General features: G+C 41.6%; 1 protein-coding gene across 10 annotated transcripts in view; it reads left to right on the top strand.

Moving 5' to 3' along the window:
* SRPK2 (SRSF protein kinase 2) overlaps nucleotides 1–16507 on the top strand; it is a 136427-nt gene that overhangs the window by 77118 nt on the left and 42802 nt on the right. For all 10 annotated transcript variants that reach the window (XR_014026942.1, XR_014026943.1, XM_081331312.1 and 7 more), the window contains 2 exons: nucleotides 3776–3927; nucleotides 14906–15014. Coding sequence is in view for 8 of the 10 variants with exons in the window: in XM_081331312.1 (XP_081187438.1) it covers nucleotides 3776–3927; nucleotides 14906–15014 (261 nt within the window). In the remaining 2 variants the exon portion in view is untranslated. The remainder of the gene's footprint in view (nucleotides 1–3775; nucleotides 3928–14905; nucleotides 15015–16507) is intronic.

Here is a 16507-nt window from a genome sequence, read left to right as displayed (position 1 = left end):
GGGAGTTTGGCTCCATTTGATGACTTTTCCCGCCACGGTTGTTAAGTGAAGCACTGCAGTTATTAAGTTTGCAATGCCGTTGTTAAGGGAATATGGCTTCCCCACTGGCTTTGATCTCAAAACGGGATCACGTGACCCCACGGGACATTACAGCCGTCATAATTACGAGTCACTTGCCAAGCGTCTGAATTTTGATTACATGACCGTGGGGATGCTGCAACGGTCGTAGGTGTGAAAAGCCATCAGAAGTCATTTTTCTCACTGGTGGTGTAACATTGTGCAGCCGTTAAATGAACTGTTGTAAGTCGAGGACTACCTGTACCTTAAGCAAAAAATTAAAAACTACGCTGACTTGGGTTATCGGCTAGGTCCCTGCAGTACTGAGTTTTGTTTGCTGCTAAAATGGAACCAGTTTTCATCTAATAATTCATAGATGGTCAGGTTTTGTGAATGGCACGCACCAATGACTTGGCTGCTTATCCTAAGGCTGTGTGTTCTGTTCTGTGTTCTTTGTCTACTTTAGTCTCCAGATTCTGCTTTTCGTAGATGGATATTGCTAGCTATATTTCCATTGTATAACCCTTTTTCATACCCAAGCTAGATGCTAATGGAGAATGAGAAAAGATGAGCTTTGTGGAAAAAGGGCTGACGTGCAACTGCTCCAGAAGAAGGAGATTAATGGGACCAAATATGCTTTATGATTTCTATTCTATTCTATTCTATTCTATTCTATTCTATTCTATTCTATTCTATTCTATTCTATTCTATTCTATTCTATTCTATTCTATTCTATTCTATTCTATTCTATTCTATTCTATTCTATTCTATTATTTTGTTCCGTTCTATTCTGTTCTATTCTTGTTCCGTTCTATTCTGTTCCGTTCCGTTCCGTTCCTGTTCCGTTCCTCATCTGTTCCTCTTCCGTTCTATTCTGTTCTATTCTATTCTTGTTCTATTCCTGTTCCATTCTGTTCTGTTCTGGTCTAGTCTAGTCTAGTCTATTTTGTTCCTTTCTATTCCATTCCTTCTATTCTGTTCCGTTCTGTTCCGTTCTTGTTCCGTTCCGTTCTTGTTCCGTTCTTGTTCTGTTCCGTTCTGTTCTGTTGCTCTTCCGTTCCTCTTCTGTTTTATTCTGTTCTATTCTGTTCTTGTTCTATTCCTGTTCCATTTCTATTCTGTTCTGTTCTGTTCCGTTCCGTTCCGTTCCATTCCATTCCATTCCATTCCATTCCATTCTATTCTATTCTATTCTATTCTATTCTTGTTCCCTTCTATTCTGTTCCGTTCCGTTCCATTTCATTCCATTCCATTCCATTCCATTCTATTCTATTCTATTCTTGTTCCGTTCTATTCTGTTCTGTTCCATTCCATTCCATTCCATTCCATTCCATTCCATTCCATTCCATTCCATTCCATTCTATTCTATTCTATTCTATTCTATTCTATTCTATTCTATTCTATTCTATTCTATTCTATTCTATTCTATTCTATTCTATTCCATTCCATTCTTCCATTCCATTCCATTCCATTCTATTCTATTCTATTCTATTCTATTCTATTCTATTCTATTCTATTCTATTCTATTCTATTCCCCATTCCCCATTCCATTTCATTCTGTCCTATCCCATCCCATCCCACTCCGCTTCTACTCCGCTTCTACTCTACTTCTATTCCATTCCACTCCATTCCATTTTCTGCTACAAATAGAAACGATGGTGTTCTATTCTGAGTCAAAACTATGGTTGTCAAAGAGGCTACTTACACCAGACATTACATCAGGGGTTGCAGTCCAGAGTTCAGATTATTGGATGCAGTGCCTTTAAATGATTAAGCATACAAGCACGATCAGAACTCAGATCAGTGAGGCGAGCCTTGATCAAGTTAACCTTCCCAATGCTGTATTCCTTTGTGGCTTTTATCGATCACTTTTATCCCACGGCTTCGTCGGTTCATTCATTGTTTAAATCTCAATGATGACGTGTAACTACAGACAAAGGAAAGCTGAACTAGGCTCATCAGCACAGTTGCAGCTTCACTTTGTAGCTACTTTGCTTAACAAGCAAGTTGGGGTTGCCAAACAAGAGCTATCTGTATCACCCTTTAATATTAGTTGGTCTCTCATCAGATTTATCAGGTAGAATAAACACCAACAGGGCAATGGAACTGATAGATGTGTGATTGTAGGACTATATATATTCTATAATTATTGCTGAAGTGGTATGAACTGAATCCCACCACTATCTATCTGTCTGTCTGTCTGTCTGTCTGTCTATCTACCTATCTATCTATCTATCTATCTTATCTATCTATCCATCCACCCACCCACCCACCCACCCACCCACCCACCTACCTACCTACAGTGGTGGGATTCAAATAGGTCATGTGATTGCCATTTGAGACGATCTCAAGCAGAGTCATTGGGGGGGAAGGGCACATTCACTTAACAACCGCAGGGTTCCCTCAAGAACTGCAGTGATTCGCTTAACAACCGCATCAGAAAAAAGGATATAAAACCAGTCCCGACTCGCTGAACAACAGTCTTGCTTAGCGACAGGAAACCTGGTCTCAGTTGTGCTCGTAAGTCGAGGGTTACTTGTAACCAAAGTGGCGATCCTTTTGCTGCTGTGAGCAAAGTTAAAATAAACAAAAAAGAAAGCTTCGCATCTTGAAAGAAGTACCGTTTTTACGAACAAAGGCGAATATACGTGTCCCAGGATAATGTTGCAGGATCCAATCTGGATTTTGCCTTTCGTGCTGAAGCCCACCCTCGGGGAGCTCCTCTCTAGCAGAGCTTCGGCTAGATTCACTTTTGCCGCTACTAAGATTGTCGGACGAGCAGGCACAAAAACAGCCTGCTCAGTGATTGATGCCTGGGAAACGGGCCCTTCGCCAGTCAGCAGGAGCACTGATTTACCCCCAGCCTATCAAGTCCTTAAGTCTGGGCAGCACAAAAAAACAACAGCCAAGGACTTAACAGCCAGCCATCAACACACCCCAATCAATATCTAAAAAGCCACATACAACAGGCACTATAAATCCCACATCCAGAACAGCACACATTCTGGTGAGAGACACGTTCCCTGAGGACAGGCTCCAGTACGGGTCCGTAAGCTCGGAAGACCAAAACCTGCGGTCCCAGTGACCGACCCAGTTTGGATCCGGAAGTACCATTTTATTCAAAAGACGGTAGTTTATACCGACCAGGTCAGGAACAGGAGCTAGTGGCTTCCCTCCCGTCTTTTAATCTGATTTTATCTGTCTGCGCCTGCACTTTAAATCCTACATACCAACCCGCTGTTTGTTTGTTTTTTACAAAATTCCTGCTGTGTCCCGTAGCATTTCCAGATTCATTTCTGTAGCCCGCACAGAATAAATTATCCTCTTTCCTAAGGAATGTTTGAATTAAAATCCAGGAAAAGAGGAAGCTCTTGGAAATTTGCTCCAGCGTTTGACTTTCTGAACATACATACATACATATATGTATATATGTGTGTGTATATATATATATATATATATATATATATATATATATATATATATATATATATATGTAAATTACTAACAAAGAATTAAGGGAGTAATTTAGTAATTTACATATTTACATCATAATTTACATATATGAGCTGTCCGGTGTGACTACTGCCTGTTCGATGGCCTTCAAGATAGGCTGAAAACAGGAAATAAAGATTTGCCCCATGTTTGGGGCCTAGCAAGGTAATCTAAATAGTTAAGTATTTGACACATATATATATATATCCATATATTTTATTTGTAGGCCAGAGCCTCCACAAAAAGTTCCCTCTGTACCGCCACCACCACCTCCTCCTCCTCCACCACCGTTGCCAGAACCGACCCCGCCGGAACCGGAGGAAGAAATTCTAGGATCCGATGATGAAGAACAGGAAGATCCTGCAGACTATTGCAAAGGTTAGTTGGTAAAAATAACGGGATTAATTATTAGAACCGGATGCTTAGATGCCCGTGGAGACTATCAATCAATCCAGATCAAGGCTGTCCCAAATATGCTTTTTCAAAAGGCAACCGGACTTTCTCGTTTGTTTGTTTGTTTCCCCTTGAAAACCTTCTCAGATGAGAAGCGAAAAGTTTGAGGACAAAACTAGAAAGTCCATCGGCCTTTTTGAAAAGCACCGTTGGGACAACTGGATGCTTACATCATTTTGAGGCTAAAAATCCAGAATCCAAATTCCTACGTTTTTTTTTAAAAGCCTTGTTAATTACATAAAAAAAGCCTCAATTAGTAGTAATTCTTTATCCTTTAATTCTGGACTGTGGAAAATACATGCAAGAACTTTATTAAGTGTTTAAGTAATTGAACATATCTATCTATCTAAGGGGACGTGGTGGCTCAGTGGGTTAGGACGCTGAGCTTGTCTATCAGAAGGTTGGCAGTTTGGCGGGTTGAATCCTGAGTGCCGCGTAGCAGAGCTAGTGCCTGTTACTCGTCCCAGCTTCTGCCAACCTAGCAGTTCGAAAGCACCTAAAAATGCAAGTAGAAAAATAGGGACCACTCCGGTGGGAAGGTAACAGCGTTCCGTGCGCCTTTGGCGTCTAGTCATGCCGGCCACATGACCACGGAGACGTCCTCGGACAAGCGCTGGCTCTTCGGCTTTGAAACGGAGATGAGCACCGGCCCCTAAAGTCGGAAATGAGCGGGGGGAACCTTTACCTTCTCTCTCTCTCTCTCTCTCTCTCTCTCTCTCTCTCTCTCTCTCTCTCTCTCTCTCTCTCTCTCTCTCTCTCTCTCTCTGTGTGTCTGTGTGTGTGCTTGATTACACTAAAAATACGAATCCTGGGTATGTGCATCTTAGAAAGAAAAGAATCGAACACCAGGATAAAAATAGAGTGAACTCCTGTTTTCACTCTAACAACTGCCGACGAAAGCTAAGTGGTTTTGTATATTAAACAGTTTTGTTTATATTTTTATCCTGGTGTTTGATCCTTTTCTTTCTAATCTCTCTCTCTCTCTCTCTCTTTCTCTCTCTCACATATCATTTGGAAAGTTATTAATATAAAATCTGTGTGTGTGTGTGTATCAATTGAATCTTTACCTTCCAAACTCCTAGTAGTTTGCAGTTGTTGGGGGACTAAGGAGTAAGAATACAATCACATTATTGAAGATAGTGTCTAAAGTTAGTCCTCAATTTGCAACAAAAATTTCTGTTGGTAAGTGAGAGCTTTGTTAATTTTTCCCCAGTTTACGATGGGTTTTTTGCCACATTTGCTAAATGAATCATTGCAGTTGTTCAATGAGTAACATGGTTGTTAAGTGAATCTGGCTTCCCCCATTGACTTGGCTTGTCAGAAGGTCGCAAAAGGGGATCACACAACCTCCAGGACACTGCGACCATCATAAATGCGAGTCGCTTGCCGAGAGTCTGGATTTTGATCACATGACCCAAAAGTTGTTAAGTGTGAAAAATGGTCATAAGTCGCCTTTTTTTCAGTGCTGCCGTAACTTTGAACGGTCACTAAATGAATTGTAATGGAAGGCTATCTGTACTTAGGGTGTTCCATTTGTTAATTAACTTCTTTAGCCTAAATCACCCCTAGACTTTAAAAATGTTTGTTGTTGTTAGTTGCGAAGTCGTGTCCGACCCATCGCGACCCTATGGACAACGTTCCTCCAGGCCTTCCTGTCCTCTACCATCTTCTGGAGTCCATTTAAGCTCACGCCTCCTGCTTCAGTGACTCCATCCAGCCACCTCATTCTCTGTCGTCCCCTTCTTCTCTTGCCCTCAACCTTTCCCAGCATTAGGCTCTTCTCCAGTGAGTCCTTCCTTCTCATTAGGTGGCCAAAGTATTTGAGTTTTAGCTTCAGGATCTGGCCTTCTAAAGAGCAGTCAGGGTTGATCTCCTCTAGGACTGACCGGTTTGATCGCCTTGCAGTCCAAGGGACTCGCAGGAGTCTTCTCCAGCACCATAGTTCAAAGGCTTCAATTCTTTGGCGCTCAGCCTTTCTTATGGTCCAGCTTTCACTGCCATACATTGCAACTGGGAAGACCATTGCCTTGACTATACGCACTTTTGTTGACAGGGTGATGTCTCTGCTTTTTAGTGTGCTGTCTAGATTTGACATGGCTTTCCTCCCGAGGAGCAAGCGTCTTTTAATTTCTTGGCTACAGTCCCCATCTGCAGTGATCTTGGAGCCCAGGAAAATAAAATCTGTCACTACCTCCATTTCTTCCCCATCTATTTGCCAGGAATTGAGAGGGCCGGATGCCATGATCTTGGTTTTCTTAATGTTTAGTTTCAACCCAAGTTTTGCACTCTCCTTCTTCACTCGCAACAAGAGGCTCTTTAGTTCCTCTTCACTTTCTGCCATTAGAGTGGTATCATCTGCATATCTTAGGTTGTTGATGTTTCTTCCGGCAATCTTAATTCCAACTTCTGATTCATCTAGCCCTGCCTTTCTCATGATGTGCTCTGCATATAAGTTAAATAGGCAAGGCGACAGTATACAGCCTTGCCGGACTCCTTTTCCAATTTTGAACCAATCAGTGGTTCCGTGTCCAGTTCTCACTGTTGCTTCTTGGCCTGCATATAGGTTTCTCAAGAGACAAATAAGATGGTCTGGTATGCCCATCTCTTTAAGGACTTGCCACAGTTTGTTATGATCCACACAATCAAAGGCTTTAGCATAGTCAATGAAGCAGAAGTAGATGTTTTTCTGGAACTCTCTAGCTTTCTCCATGATCCAGCGTATGTTAGCAATTTGATCTCTTGTTCCTCTGCCTCTTCGAAATCCTGCCTGTACTTCTGGTAGTTCTCGATCCACATACTGCTGGAGTCTAGCTTGTAGAATTTTAAGCATAACTTTACTAGCATGAGAAATGAGTGCAATGGTGCGATAGTTTGAACATTCTTTGGCACTGCCTTTCTTTGGAATTGGAATGTAAACTGATCTTTTCCAATCCTGTGGCCATTGTTGAGTTTTCCAAATTTGCTGGCAAATTGAGTGTAGCACTTTTACTGCATTGTCTTTTAAGATTTTGAATAGCTCAGCTGGAATACTGTCACCTCCACTAGCTTTGTTGTTGCTCAGCTTTTCTAAGGCCCACTTCACTTCACATTCTAGGATGTCTGGCTCGAGGTCAGTGACCACCTCATTGTGATTATCAGGGACGTTAAGCTCATTCTTGTATAGTTCTTCTGTGTAATTTTTCCACCTCTTCTTAATCTCTTCTGCCTCTGTTAGGTCCCTGCCATTTTGGTCCTTTATCATGCCCATTTTTGCATTGAACGTTCCCTTCATCTCTCCAATTTTCTTGAAAAGATCTCTGGTCCTCCCTATTCTATTGTTTTCTTCTATTTCTTTGCATTGTTCATTTAAGAAGACATTCTTATCTCTTCTAGCTATTCTTTGGAATTCTGCATTTAATTGGGCATATCTTTCTTTTTCTCCCTTGCCTTTCGCTTCCCTCCTTTCCTCAGCTATTTGCAAAGCTTCCTCAGACAGCCATTTTGCTTTCTTGCATTTCTTTTTCTTTGGGATGGTTTTGGTTGCTACCTCTTGTACAATGTTGCGAACCTCTGTCCATAGTTCTTCAGGCACTCTGTCTATCAGATCTAATTCCTTAAATCTATTTGTCACCTCTACTGTATATTCAACAGGGATATGATTTAATTCATACCTGACTGGCCTAGCGCTTTTCCCTACTTTCTTTAATTTAAGCCTAAACTTTGCAACAAGAAGCTCATGGTCTGAGCCACAGTCAGCTCCTGGTCTTGTTTTTACTGACTGTATAGAGCTTCTCCATCTTTGGCTGCAGAGCATATAGTCAATCTGATTTCTGTGTTGACCGTCTGGTGATGTCCATGTGTAAAGCCGTCTCTTGGGTTGTTGGAAAAGAGTGTTTGCTATGACCATCGTATTCTCTTGACAAAATTCTATCATCCTGTGCCCTGCTTCATTTTGTACTCCAAGGCCAAACTTGCCTGTTATTCCGGTTATCTTTTGGCTTCCTACTTTAGCATTCCAATCCCCCATGATGATAAGGACATCGTTTTTTGGTGTTAGTTCTATAAGGTGCTGTAGGGCTTCATAGAACCGGTCAATTTCATCCTCTTCAGCACCGGTGGTTGGGGCATAGACTTGGACTACTGTGATATTGAATGGTTTGCCTTGGATTCGAACTGAGATCATTCTGTCATTTTGAGGATTGTATCCCAGTATTGCTTTTCCTACTCTTTTATTGACTATGAAGGCTACTCCATTTCTTCTGAGGGATTCTTGCCCACAGTAGTATACCTGATAGTCATCTGAATTAAATTCACCCATTCCTGTCCATTTTAGTTCGCTGATACCTAAGATGTCGATGTTCAGTCTTGTCATCTCTTGTTTGACCACGTCCAGCTTTCCTTGATTCATGGATCTTACATTCCAGGTTCCTATGGAGAAAAAATCTTTACAGCATCGGACTTTCCTTTCACCACCAGACATATCCACGGCTGAGCGTCCTTTCGGCTTTGGCCCAGTCGCTTCATTCTTTCTGGCGCTACTAGTACTAGCCCTCTGCTCTTCCCCAGTAGCATATTGGACGCCTTCCGACCTGAGGGGCTCATCTTCCAGCGTCATATCGTTTTGCCTTTTGGTACTGTCCATAGGGTTTTCATGGCAAAGATACTGGAGTGGTTTGCCATTTCCTTCTCCAGTGGATCACGTTTTGTCAGAACTCTCTGCTATGACCTTTCCGTCTTGGGTGGCCCTGCACAGCATAGCTCATAGCTTCATTGAATTACGCAAGCCCCTTCGCCACGACAAGGCAGTAATCCATGAAGGGGTTTAAAAATGTACTTATTTATTTTATTCAATTCGTCATGCTGTTCACTCTGTGACTGAGTGGTACGCAGTAAAAACACCCATACAAAATAACCACCTATTTGGTGATCACTAGTAACTGGAATATGTCAACATGGGTATATATTCCTTGAAAAACCCGTGATAGCATTTCCAAAATTAAATTAGAAATTAGCAGGAGTCTGATGAATCGCCAATGTTACGCGAAGTCATTTCATTCATATCTGACTTTTCCATTTTTCCTCTCTCTGGTTAAGTTCTGAATAATTAGTTTAGGATAATTTTCTTATTCTACGATCAGGAAAGTCCTTGAAAATTATGTGATGGGCCATTGAGACAGGAGTTACTTAAAGCAGGGGTCCCCGACCTGTGGTCCACAGCCTACTACCGGACCGTGGCCTCTTGGCCACCAGACCGTGGAACAGGCTGGCCAGTGTGCGCACGTGTGCGCGCACACACACTTGCCCCCTCTCTTGCTAGCAGAGGGGGCACCATGCGGCAAAAATGGGGCACTGTGTGGCAAAAATGGGACAGTGCTAGCAAGTGCTAGCACAACCCTGTTTGTATTGTGCGTGCTCATGGCCCTGTTTGTGTGTGTGTGTGTGTGTGCGCCCCTGCAAGCGTAAAATGCTTCCCCCTCCCTTTCCTTCCGGTCCGCCAACCGAAAACAGAGTTTGGAGGCCTCTGACTTAAAGTTATCATAACTTCAGTTGATGCTCCATCTTCTCGCTTTTCCTCGTACACTTGACTTAACACTGTGCTTTATTGCAGAGGTCCCCAACCTTTTGGGCAACAGGGACCGGTTCTGTGGAGAGAGGTTTTTCCATGGACCGGAGGGGGCATGGTTTTGTGTGCTGTCTACATCCCACGGATGGGGCTTTGCTTGTTTGTGCGGCCCTGTTGCTGCCATGCCGTGGCCCGGTACTGGTCTGTGGACCTGAGGGTTGGGCAGCCCTGCTTTATTGTATGTCTTGGCACTGAACCAACAGTCTCTTTAACCTAACAAGGAAGCATGAATGGCTGAGACTCAGTATCGTAACACCTTCCCATGTTATGGCTGAAAAAGCATATAGTCTTCTTATACAGTGGTACTTTGGAACTCATCGAATTTGGTATTCGATGCATTTTGACGTGAAACTTTTGTCCCGCTACTCGTCGTTTGTTCGGTACTCAGCCCACAAGCTAGCATTTGTCCGTGTCGGCTGCCTTGTGACTCACTATATTATTCCTTATGGGGAAAACATTTGTTTGATACTCATCGTTTTTGGTACTCGTTGTGCCTCCCGGAATCAATGAACAATGAGTACCGAGGTACTACTGTACATATACTTTTAACTATTTCCCAACAGTAGCGCATGTGTGTTTCATACGTGTATAATGTCTGATTCCAGTTTTGGATTGCAGGATTTCGGCTTGTTAGCGACACTGATTCATTAAATGACTTTTAATAGGTAGGCGATGAGTATTAAAAAAAAAACAACCTCTCTCATTTGATTAATCCTAGTGAAGGGCAGTTTGAAGAACCTCTGCAAGCAATTCTGAGTTCTTGCTTTCTCTTGCTTTCCAAATCAGATGGGGGAAAAGAGGAAGCAATATTTTTCGGTGTAGTCAGCCCAGAGTCATTCTGTGAGTGAAATGGGCAGTCTTTGGATGAAATTAATTAATTAGCGCTCTCTGGATTTGGTTACTTTCCTGCCCAATGTTTCATCACCAAACTAGACAACCCACAGAACAGAGGTATCCAACCTTTCGGGCACCAGGGACCGGTTCCGTGGAGAGACGTTTTTCCGCAGACCGGGGGGGGAACATGGTTTTCTGTGCAGTTAGGGCTTTGCTTGTTTGTGCAGACCGGTTGCTGGCGTGCCGCAGCCCGGTCCTGGTCCACGGACCGGAGGTTGGGGACCCCTGCACTAGAAAATAAATTGAGAGCAAAGCTCATTCCTTGCTAGCACTGATGATGTTACCTAGTTCGGATAAGGAAACGTCTGCCAGAAAACCATTGAGGTTAGAAAGCCCCAAGGACCCCTCCGTTCAAACCCTACAAATAGTCTCCTTTATCGATTAAGTAATAAGTAAGTAAATAGCCTAAGGGACGCGGTGGCTCAGCGGGTTAGGATGCTGAGCTTGTCGATCAGAAGGTCGGCAGTTTGGCGGGTCGAATCCCGAGTGCCGCGTAACAGAGTGAGCGCCTGTTACTCGTCCCAGCTTCTGCCAACCTAGCAGTTCGAAAGCACGTAAAAATGCAAGGAGAAAAATAGGGACCACTACGGTGGGAAGGTAACAGCGTTCCGTGCGCCTTTGACGTCTAGTCATGCTGGCCACATGAACACGGAGACGTCCTCGGACAAGCGCTGGCTCTTCGGCTTTGAAACGGAGATGAGCACCGGCCCCTAGAGTCGGAAACGACTAGCATGTATGTGCGGGGGAACCTTTACCTTTATCTTTAAGTAAATAGATGTCCAGATGTGCCCAGAACAGTAAGTAAATAAATAGCAGCCCCAGATGTGCCTGGAACAGTTGGAAACTCCTCTAGCGTTTGTGCTCCACAGGTGCACGTGTCTTTTGATTGGCGGGCTAGACTTTTGCTTTTCTTTAGCTCTTTTTTTAATTCTAGACTCTGCAGATGTCTCTTATTCACGGAGTTAACAAAGGCAAGAATTTCCCCCCCCCATTTGCCAGCTTAAAATAATGGCGTATTCAAGAGGTACTTTTTGAAAGCAGCCGTCACTGTATTTCTGCTTCTTGCCTTTCAAAACCAGTCAGTCATCCCGTGAAACATTTCACTCTTGGCTTTGTGGCCCTCTTGTTACAAAAAAAAAAGCTCTTTTTAAAAGAGCGATAGAATTGATGCTGAATGTCACATTTTAATAATTTTTTTATGTTTTTTTTGCCATTCAGGAATATAGACTTGTTAAAATAACGTTGGCTGATTTTTTCTTTTATCGCCGCTAAGATAATGTTACGTAAGAGCAATGTGTGAAAATTCTGTATGTATATAAGGAAAGGTTAACATTAGTGGGTGCAGATTTTTAAAAATGGTTGAACAGGTTAAAAATAAAAATAAAAATGAAGGCCAGCCAGGATTACTTATCTATTTAAGTAGATTTTCAGTGACCCTAGTGCAGGGGTAGGCAACCTTGGCTCTTTTATGACTCGTGGACTTCAACTCCCAGCATTCCTGAGCCAGCATGACTCAGCTTGGAAACCTCTCCCTTTTCCCTCAGCCTGGCTGGCTCAGGAATTCTGGGAGTTGAAGTCCACGAGTCATAGAGCGGCCTAGGCCTAGGCCAGGGGTAGGCAACCCTGGCTCTTTTACGACTCGTGGACTTCAACTCCCAGAATTCCTGAGCCAGCATGGCTCAGCTTGGAAACTGCCTTTTCCCTCAGCACGGCTGACTCAGGAATTCTGGGAGTTGAAGTCCACGAGTCATAAAAGAGCCAAGGTTGCCTACCCCTGCCCTAGTGTGTGCTTACGTTCTGATTGCAAATACTAAATAGTATCTCAAATGACAACACATATTTTAGTGCGTTTTTCTGTCTTCACGTTTTCCATTGCATGTATTAATCCTCCTTGACAGGCAGATTGAAAGTGATCTGTCCAGATGGATTTTGGACAAAGCTGATTTTTTTTTCAGGAGGCAACGGGACTTTCTTATGTTCCTTTTGAAAATGTTTCGCTTCTCCTCCCAGAAGCTTCTTCAGCTCTGACTGGATGGTGGGGAGTGCCAGATTTTGGACAAATTCTTCCTTTCGTGGTCTCCCTCGAGGCTTGTCCGATAGTCCGTACTGTAAGATGAATTGACAGTTTATATCACTAGCGAAGCTTCTCTGAAAAAATAAATAAATGAAGAATTAAATGCTCTAACTTTTTAAAAGGCAGATGTTTTGAAGAAGCATTGAAAAGTGAAAGCTTTTCCTGATCACGTAGGAGGTGTTTTTCAGATGTTAATAACCCCCCTTTTTTTCTTTCTGTACTGTTTGTGACCTCCAGTTTGCTTTTGAATGAACGGATTTGCCTTTTTTAAAAAAAAAAATACAAAAGGAAGAATTTCAGATTTAGAAAATAAATTAATTCATAGCTTGGCAGCAATTATCCAGATGTGTTCTTCGTGGTTGTCACGGAGAATTTAGATCAGGGATGAACAAGTTAGGTCTCCCAGTTATTCTGGATCTCCCCAAATCCCTTGGCTGCTGGCTATGTTGGGAATTAATCTTCAATGACATTCAAAGGACCAAGATTACCTAACCCAACTGTGAGCATTTTCAATTCCTGAGGACTTTTGTACTGGCAAACCCTGATAATTGAAATTTGGGAAATAATCGAAATTTCACTGGGTGCGATTTGAAATGAATCAAAGGCTTGCTTGAGTGTCTTCATTTTGCAGCAGTTGCAAATTCAGAATCCTAGAAGTGATTTGGCATAACTTTGGGAGCTGCACTTACTTGAGCTGGTGTACAAGTGAGACACAACGTCTAGTGGGGTAATCCTTATTAATACTGCCAACTTTGTAGAGAAGATGTTGAGCGAAGGCTTTTTCTAGCCCTTGTGTTTTAGTAGTAAACAGTACTTGTGTAACACATAAGAGTATTTTCATGCCAAGGCCAGGGCTTCTTTTATTGTGGTTTGCCAAATAAATTGCAGTTATTGTACTCACGCACTGCGTTAAACAATAATCTGCGCTTATAAACCAGAATGAGTAAGGTAAGCCATAACAATATATATATATATATATATATATATATATATATATATATATATATATATATATATATATATATATATATATATATATATATATATATATATATATATATATATATATATATATAGAGAGAGAGAGAGAGAGAGAGAGAGAGAGAGAGAGAGAGAGAGAGAGAGATCTAATACAATATAACAGCCTTTGATAGGGAAATGCTGATATGCTATCTAATAAAATAAGCTCTCATTTTAATCAGTTAATGTGGTGGGGGTTCTGTTAATACTGAATGTTCGTTCACTTTGAATGAGTATATTATTTGCATGTAGTAAAATGATAAATCAGACTTTGCACCGGTATAGAATGGTACTGTAATGTAACCTGGGGAGCGTTTGATGTATTTTGTGGATCCGTAAAATACCAAAAGGGGATTTTATCTAAGCGAAGTTTCTCCCCTCCCCCCCTCCCTCCCCAATTTCATCCAGCTCACTAAAGTGCGGTCTAGTACATCAAGAATTGAATACTGGTATTAAAGTGTTGCATTGATAAAGCCTTGGTAGAAGGAATGGAAGCAGGGAACTTTCCACTGAAATGAAGGCAGAGCAATTGGAAATTTGTTACCTTGGAGAGCTGTGATAGGGGTGCAGGTGCTTAGTGGGTTTATGTTTTACTGAACTTCAGTTTGGTTTTATTTGGCTTTGTTGGGCAATGAAACGTCTTATTTTTATTGGGTTCACCACCCAGATTTTTTGGACAAATGGGTAGATTTATATACTGGATGGATGGATGGATGGAAGGAAGGATGGATGGAGATTTGGATGGATGGGTGGGTGGGTGGAGGGAGGGAGAGTAAGATGGGTGGATGGATGGAGGTTTGGATGGATGGATAGATGGGTGGGTGGATGGATGGATGGATGGGTGGGTGGGTGAGTGGATGGATGGGTGGGTAGGTGGGTGAGTGAGTGAGTGGATGGGTGGGTGAGTGGGTGGGTGGGTGAGTGAGTGAGTGGGGGGTGGGTGGGTGGGTGAGTGAGTGGATGGATGGGTGGGTGGGTGGGGGGAGGGATGGAAGAGTTGAGGGATGAAATATTTTCATACACCTAGCTACTGTCTTTGCAATTATGATACAATGAAGCTTCAGAATACAATTAAATCTTTAAAGTGTGTCGCCGGATATTTTTGGAACAACAAATTAAATCCAGCAGTGCAATTTTAGGCATGTCTTCTCAGAATTGTTCCATTATAGTCAGCAAAGGTCTATGAAAACGTTTACATTTGCAATTCTGTAGGTGGCGGGCGATATTGTGATCCTTTCTTGCGTACATAAGTGAAATGCTGCAAATTAAACTATATCCTTAATTATATCCTTTTATATTTTTTTTTTGAAAAGGTGGCTACCATCCAGTGAAAATTGGAGATCTTTTCAATGGTCGATATCACGTTATCAGAAAATTAGGATGGGGTCACTTCTCTACCGTCTGGCTATGCTGGGACATGCAGTAAGTTTTGTTCTTTCTCTCTGCTTCTTGTTTTTATCGGATAGATAGATAGATAGATAGATAGATGATAGATAGATAGATAGATAGATAGATAGATAGATAGATAGATAGATAGATAGATAGATAGATAGATAGATAGATAGATAGATAGATGATAGATAGATTAGATAAATAGATAGATGTGGATAGATAGAGATAGATAATGGATAAATATAGATGATAGATAGATGATAAAGATAGATAGATAGATAGATAGATAGATAGATAGATTAGATAATTAGATAGATTAGATAGATAGATAAATTAGATAAATAGACAAATAAGTTAGATAGGTAGATAATTAGATTAGATAGATAAGATTGATAGATATAAATAGATTGTTGTTAGCTGCGAAGTCGTGTCCGACCCATCGCAACCCCATGGACAATGTTCCTCCAGGCCTTCCTGTCCTCCACCATCTTCTGGAGTCCATTTAAGCTCACGCCTACTGCTTCAGTGACTCCATCCAGCCATCTCCTTCTCTGTCGTCCCCTTCTTCTCTTGCCCTCAATTGATAGATAAGATTGATAGATAAGATTAAATAGGTAGATAGATTAGATAATTGGATAGATTAGATTAGATTAATCTGATGTTGAATATGATAACGGCAGCACGGTTACTGGTGGGACAATATTGGAAGAAGGACAATCTGCCCACGGTAGAAGAATGGGTGTTTAAAGTTTCTAATCTTGCAGAAATGTCCAAGATTTCTGCTTATTTAAAGGATCACTCACAGGAGAGATATATTTCAGTTTGGAGGAGATGGATAAATTATATTGAAAACAAATATGGGACCAAAAAGTTCCATTTAGCTTATGAGTAGAATTTAGTGGGATATTGTTATTGTTAGTAGTTATGCTAAGAGAGAGTTAAAGCGCAGTACGAATTTGGTTGATTGTATATTGTGTAAATTTTTATTTAGAATATGATTGTTGTAACTATAATCCTGTATTTAGCTCTGGGAAGTGGGGGGGTTGGGGTGGGAGGGATTTGGGGATATATTGTAAAATATTGTAAAACTCTTTAATAAAAAAAAGATAATTGGATAGACAGATAGATAATTAGACAGAGTAGCCTAACACACACACAACCCCCCCTCCACTGCAATGTATGTATAAAGTGACCTGCGCGTTTGCTGAATGTAGCAATTTATATGTTTGTTAATGCTGCCTAATCAAACGTACAATATATTGAAATCTCTTTCCCTAAAAATTGATCGTTATACACTATTGACGGAATGTGGTTTAAGAGGAAGTGAATCTGTTTTAGAGAAGGCAGCCCCAGTATGTAATTATACTTCTGATTGGGTTGCTAAAAATGTTACTTTATATCCCATTAGTTAAAGGTAAATTGTTGAAGAAAAGCTTACGGCTGTCATTTTGTCATTTGCTGAAATGTTGTTACCGTTACGAATGAAAGCAAACATACGTGTTCCGGGATAATGTTGCAGGATC

This window comes from Vipera berus, assembly GCF_964194415.1.
Source record: "Vipera berus genome assembly, chromosome: 6".
In the NCBI taxonomy this organism is placed as follows: Eukaryota; Metazoa; Chordata; class Lepidosauria; order Squamata; family Viperidae; genus Vipera; species Vipera berus.
This window is presented reverse-complemented; position numbering and strand designations above follow the sequence as displayed.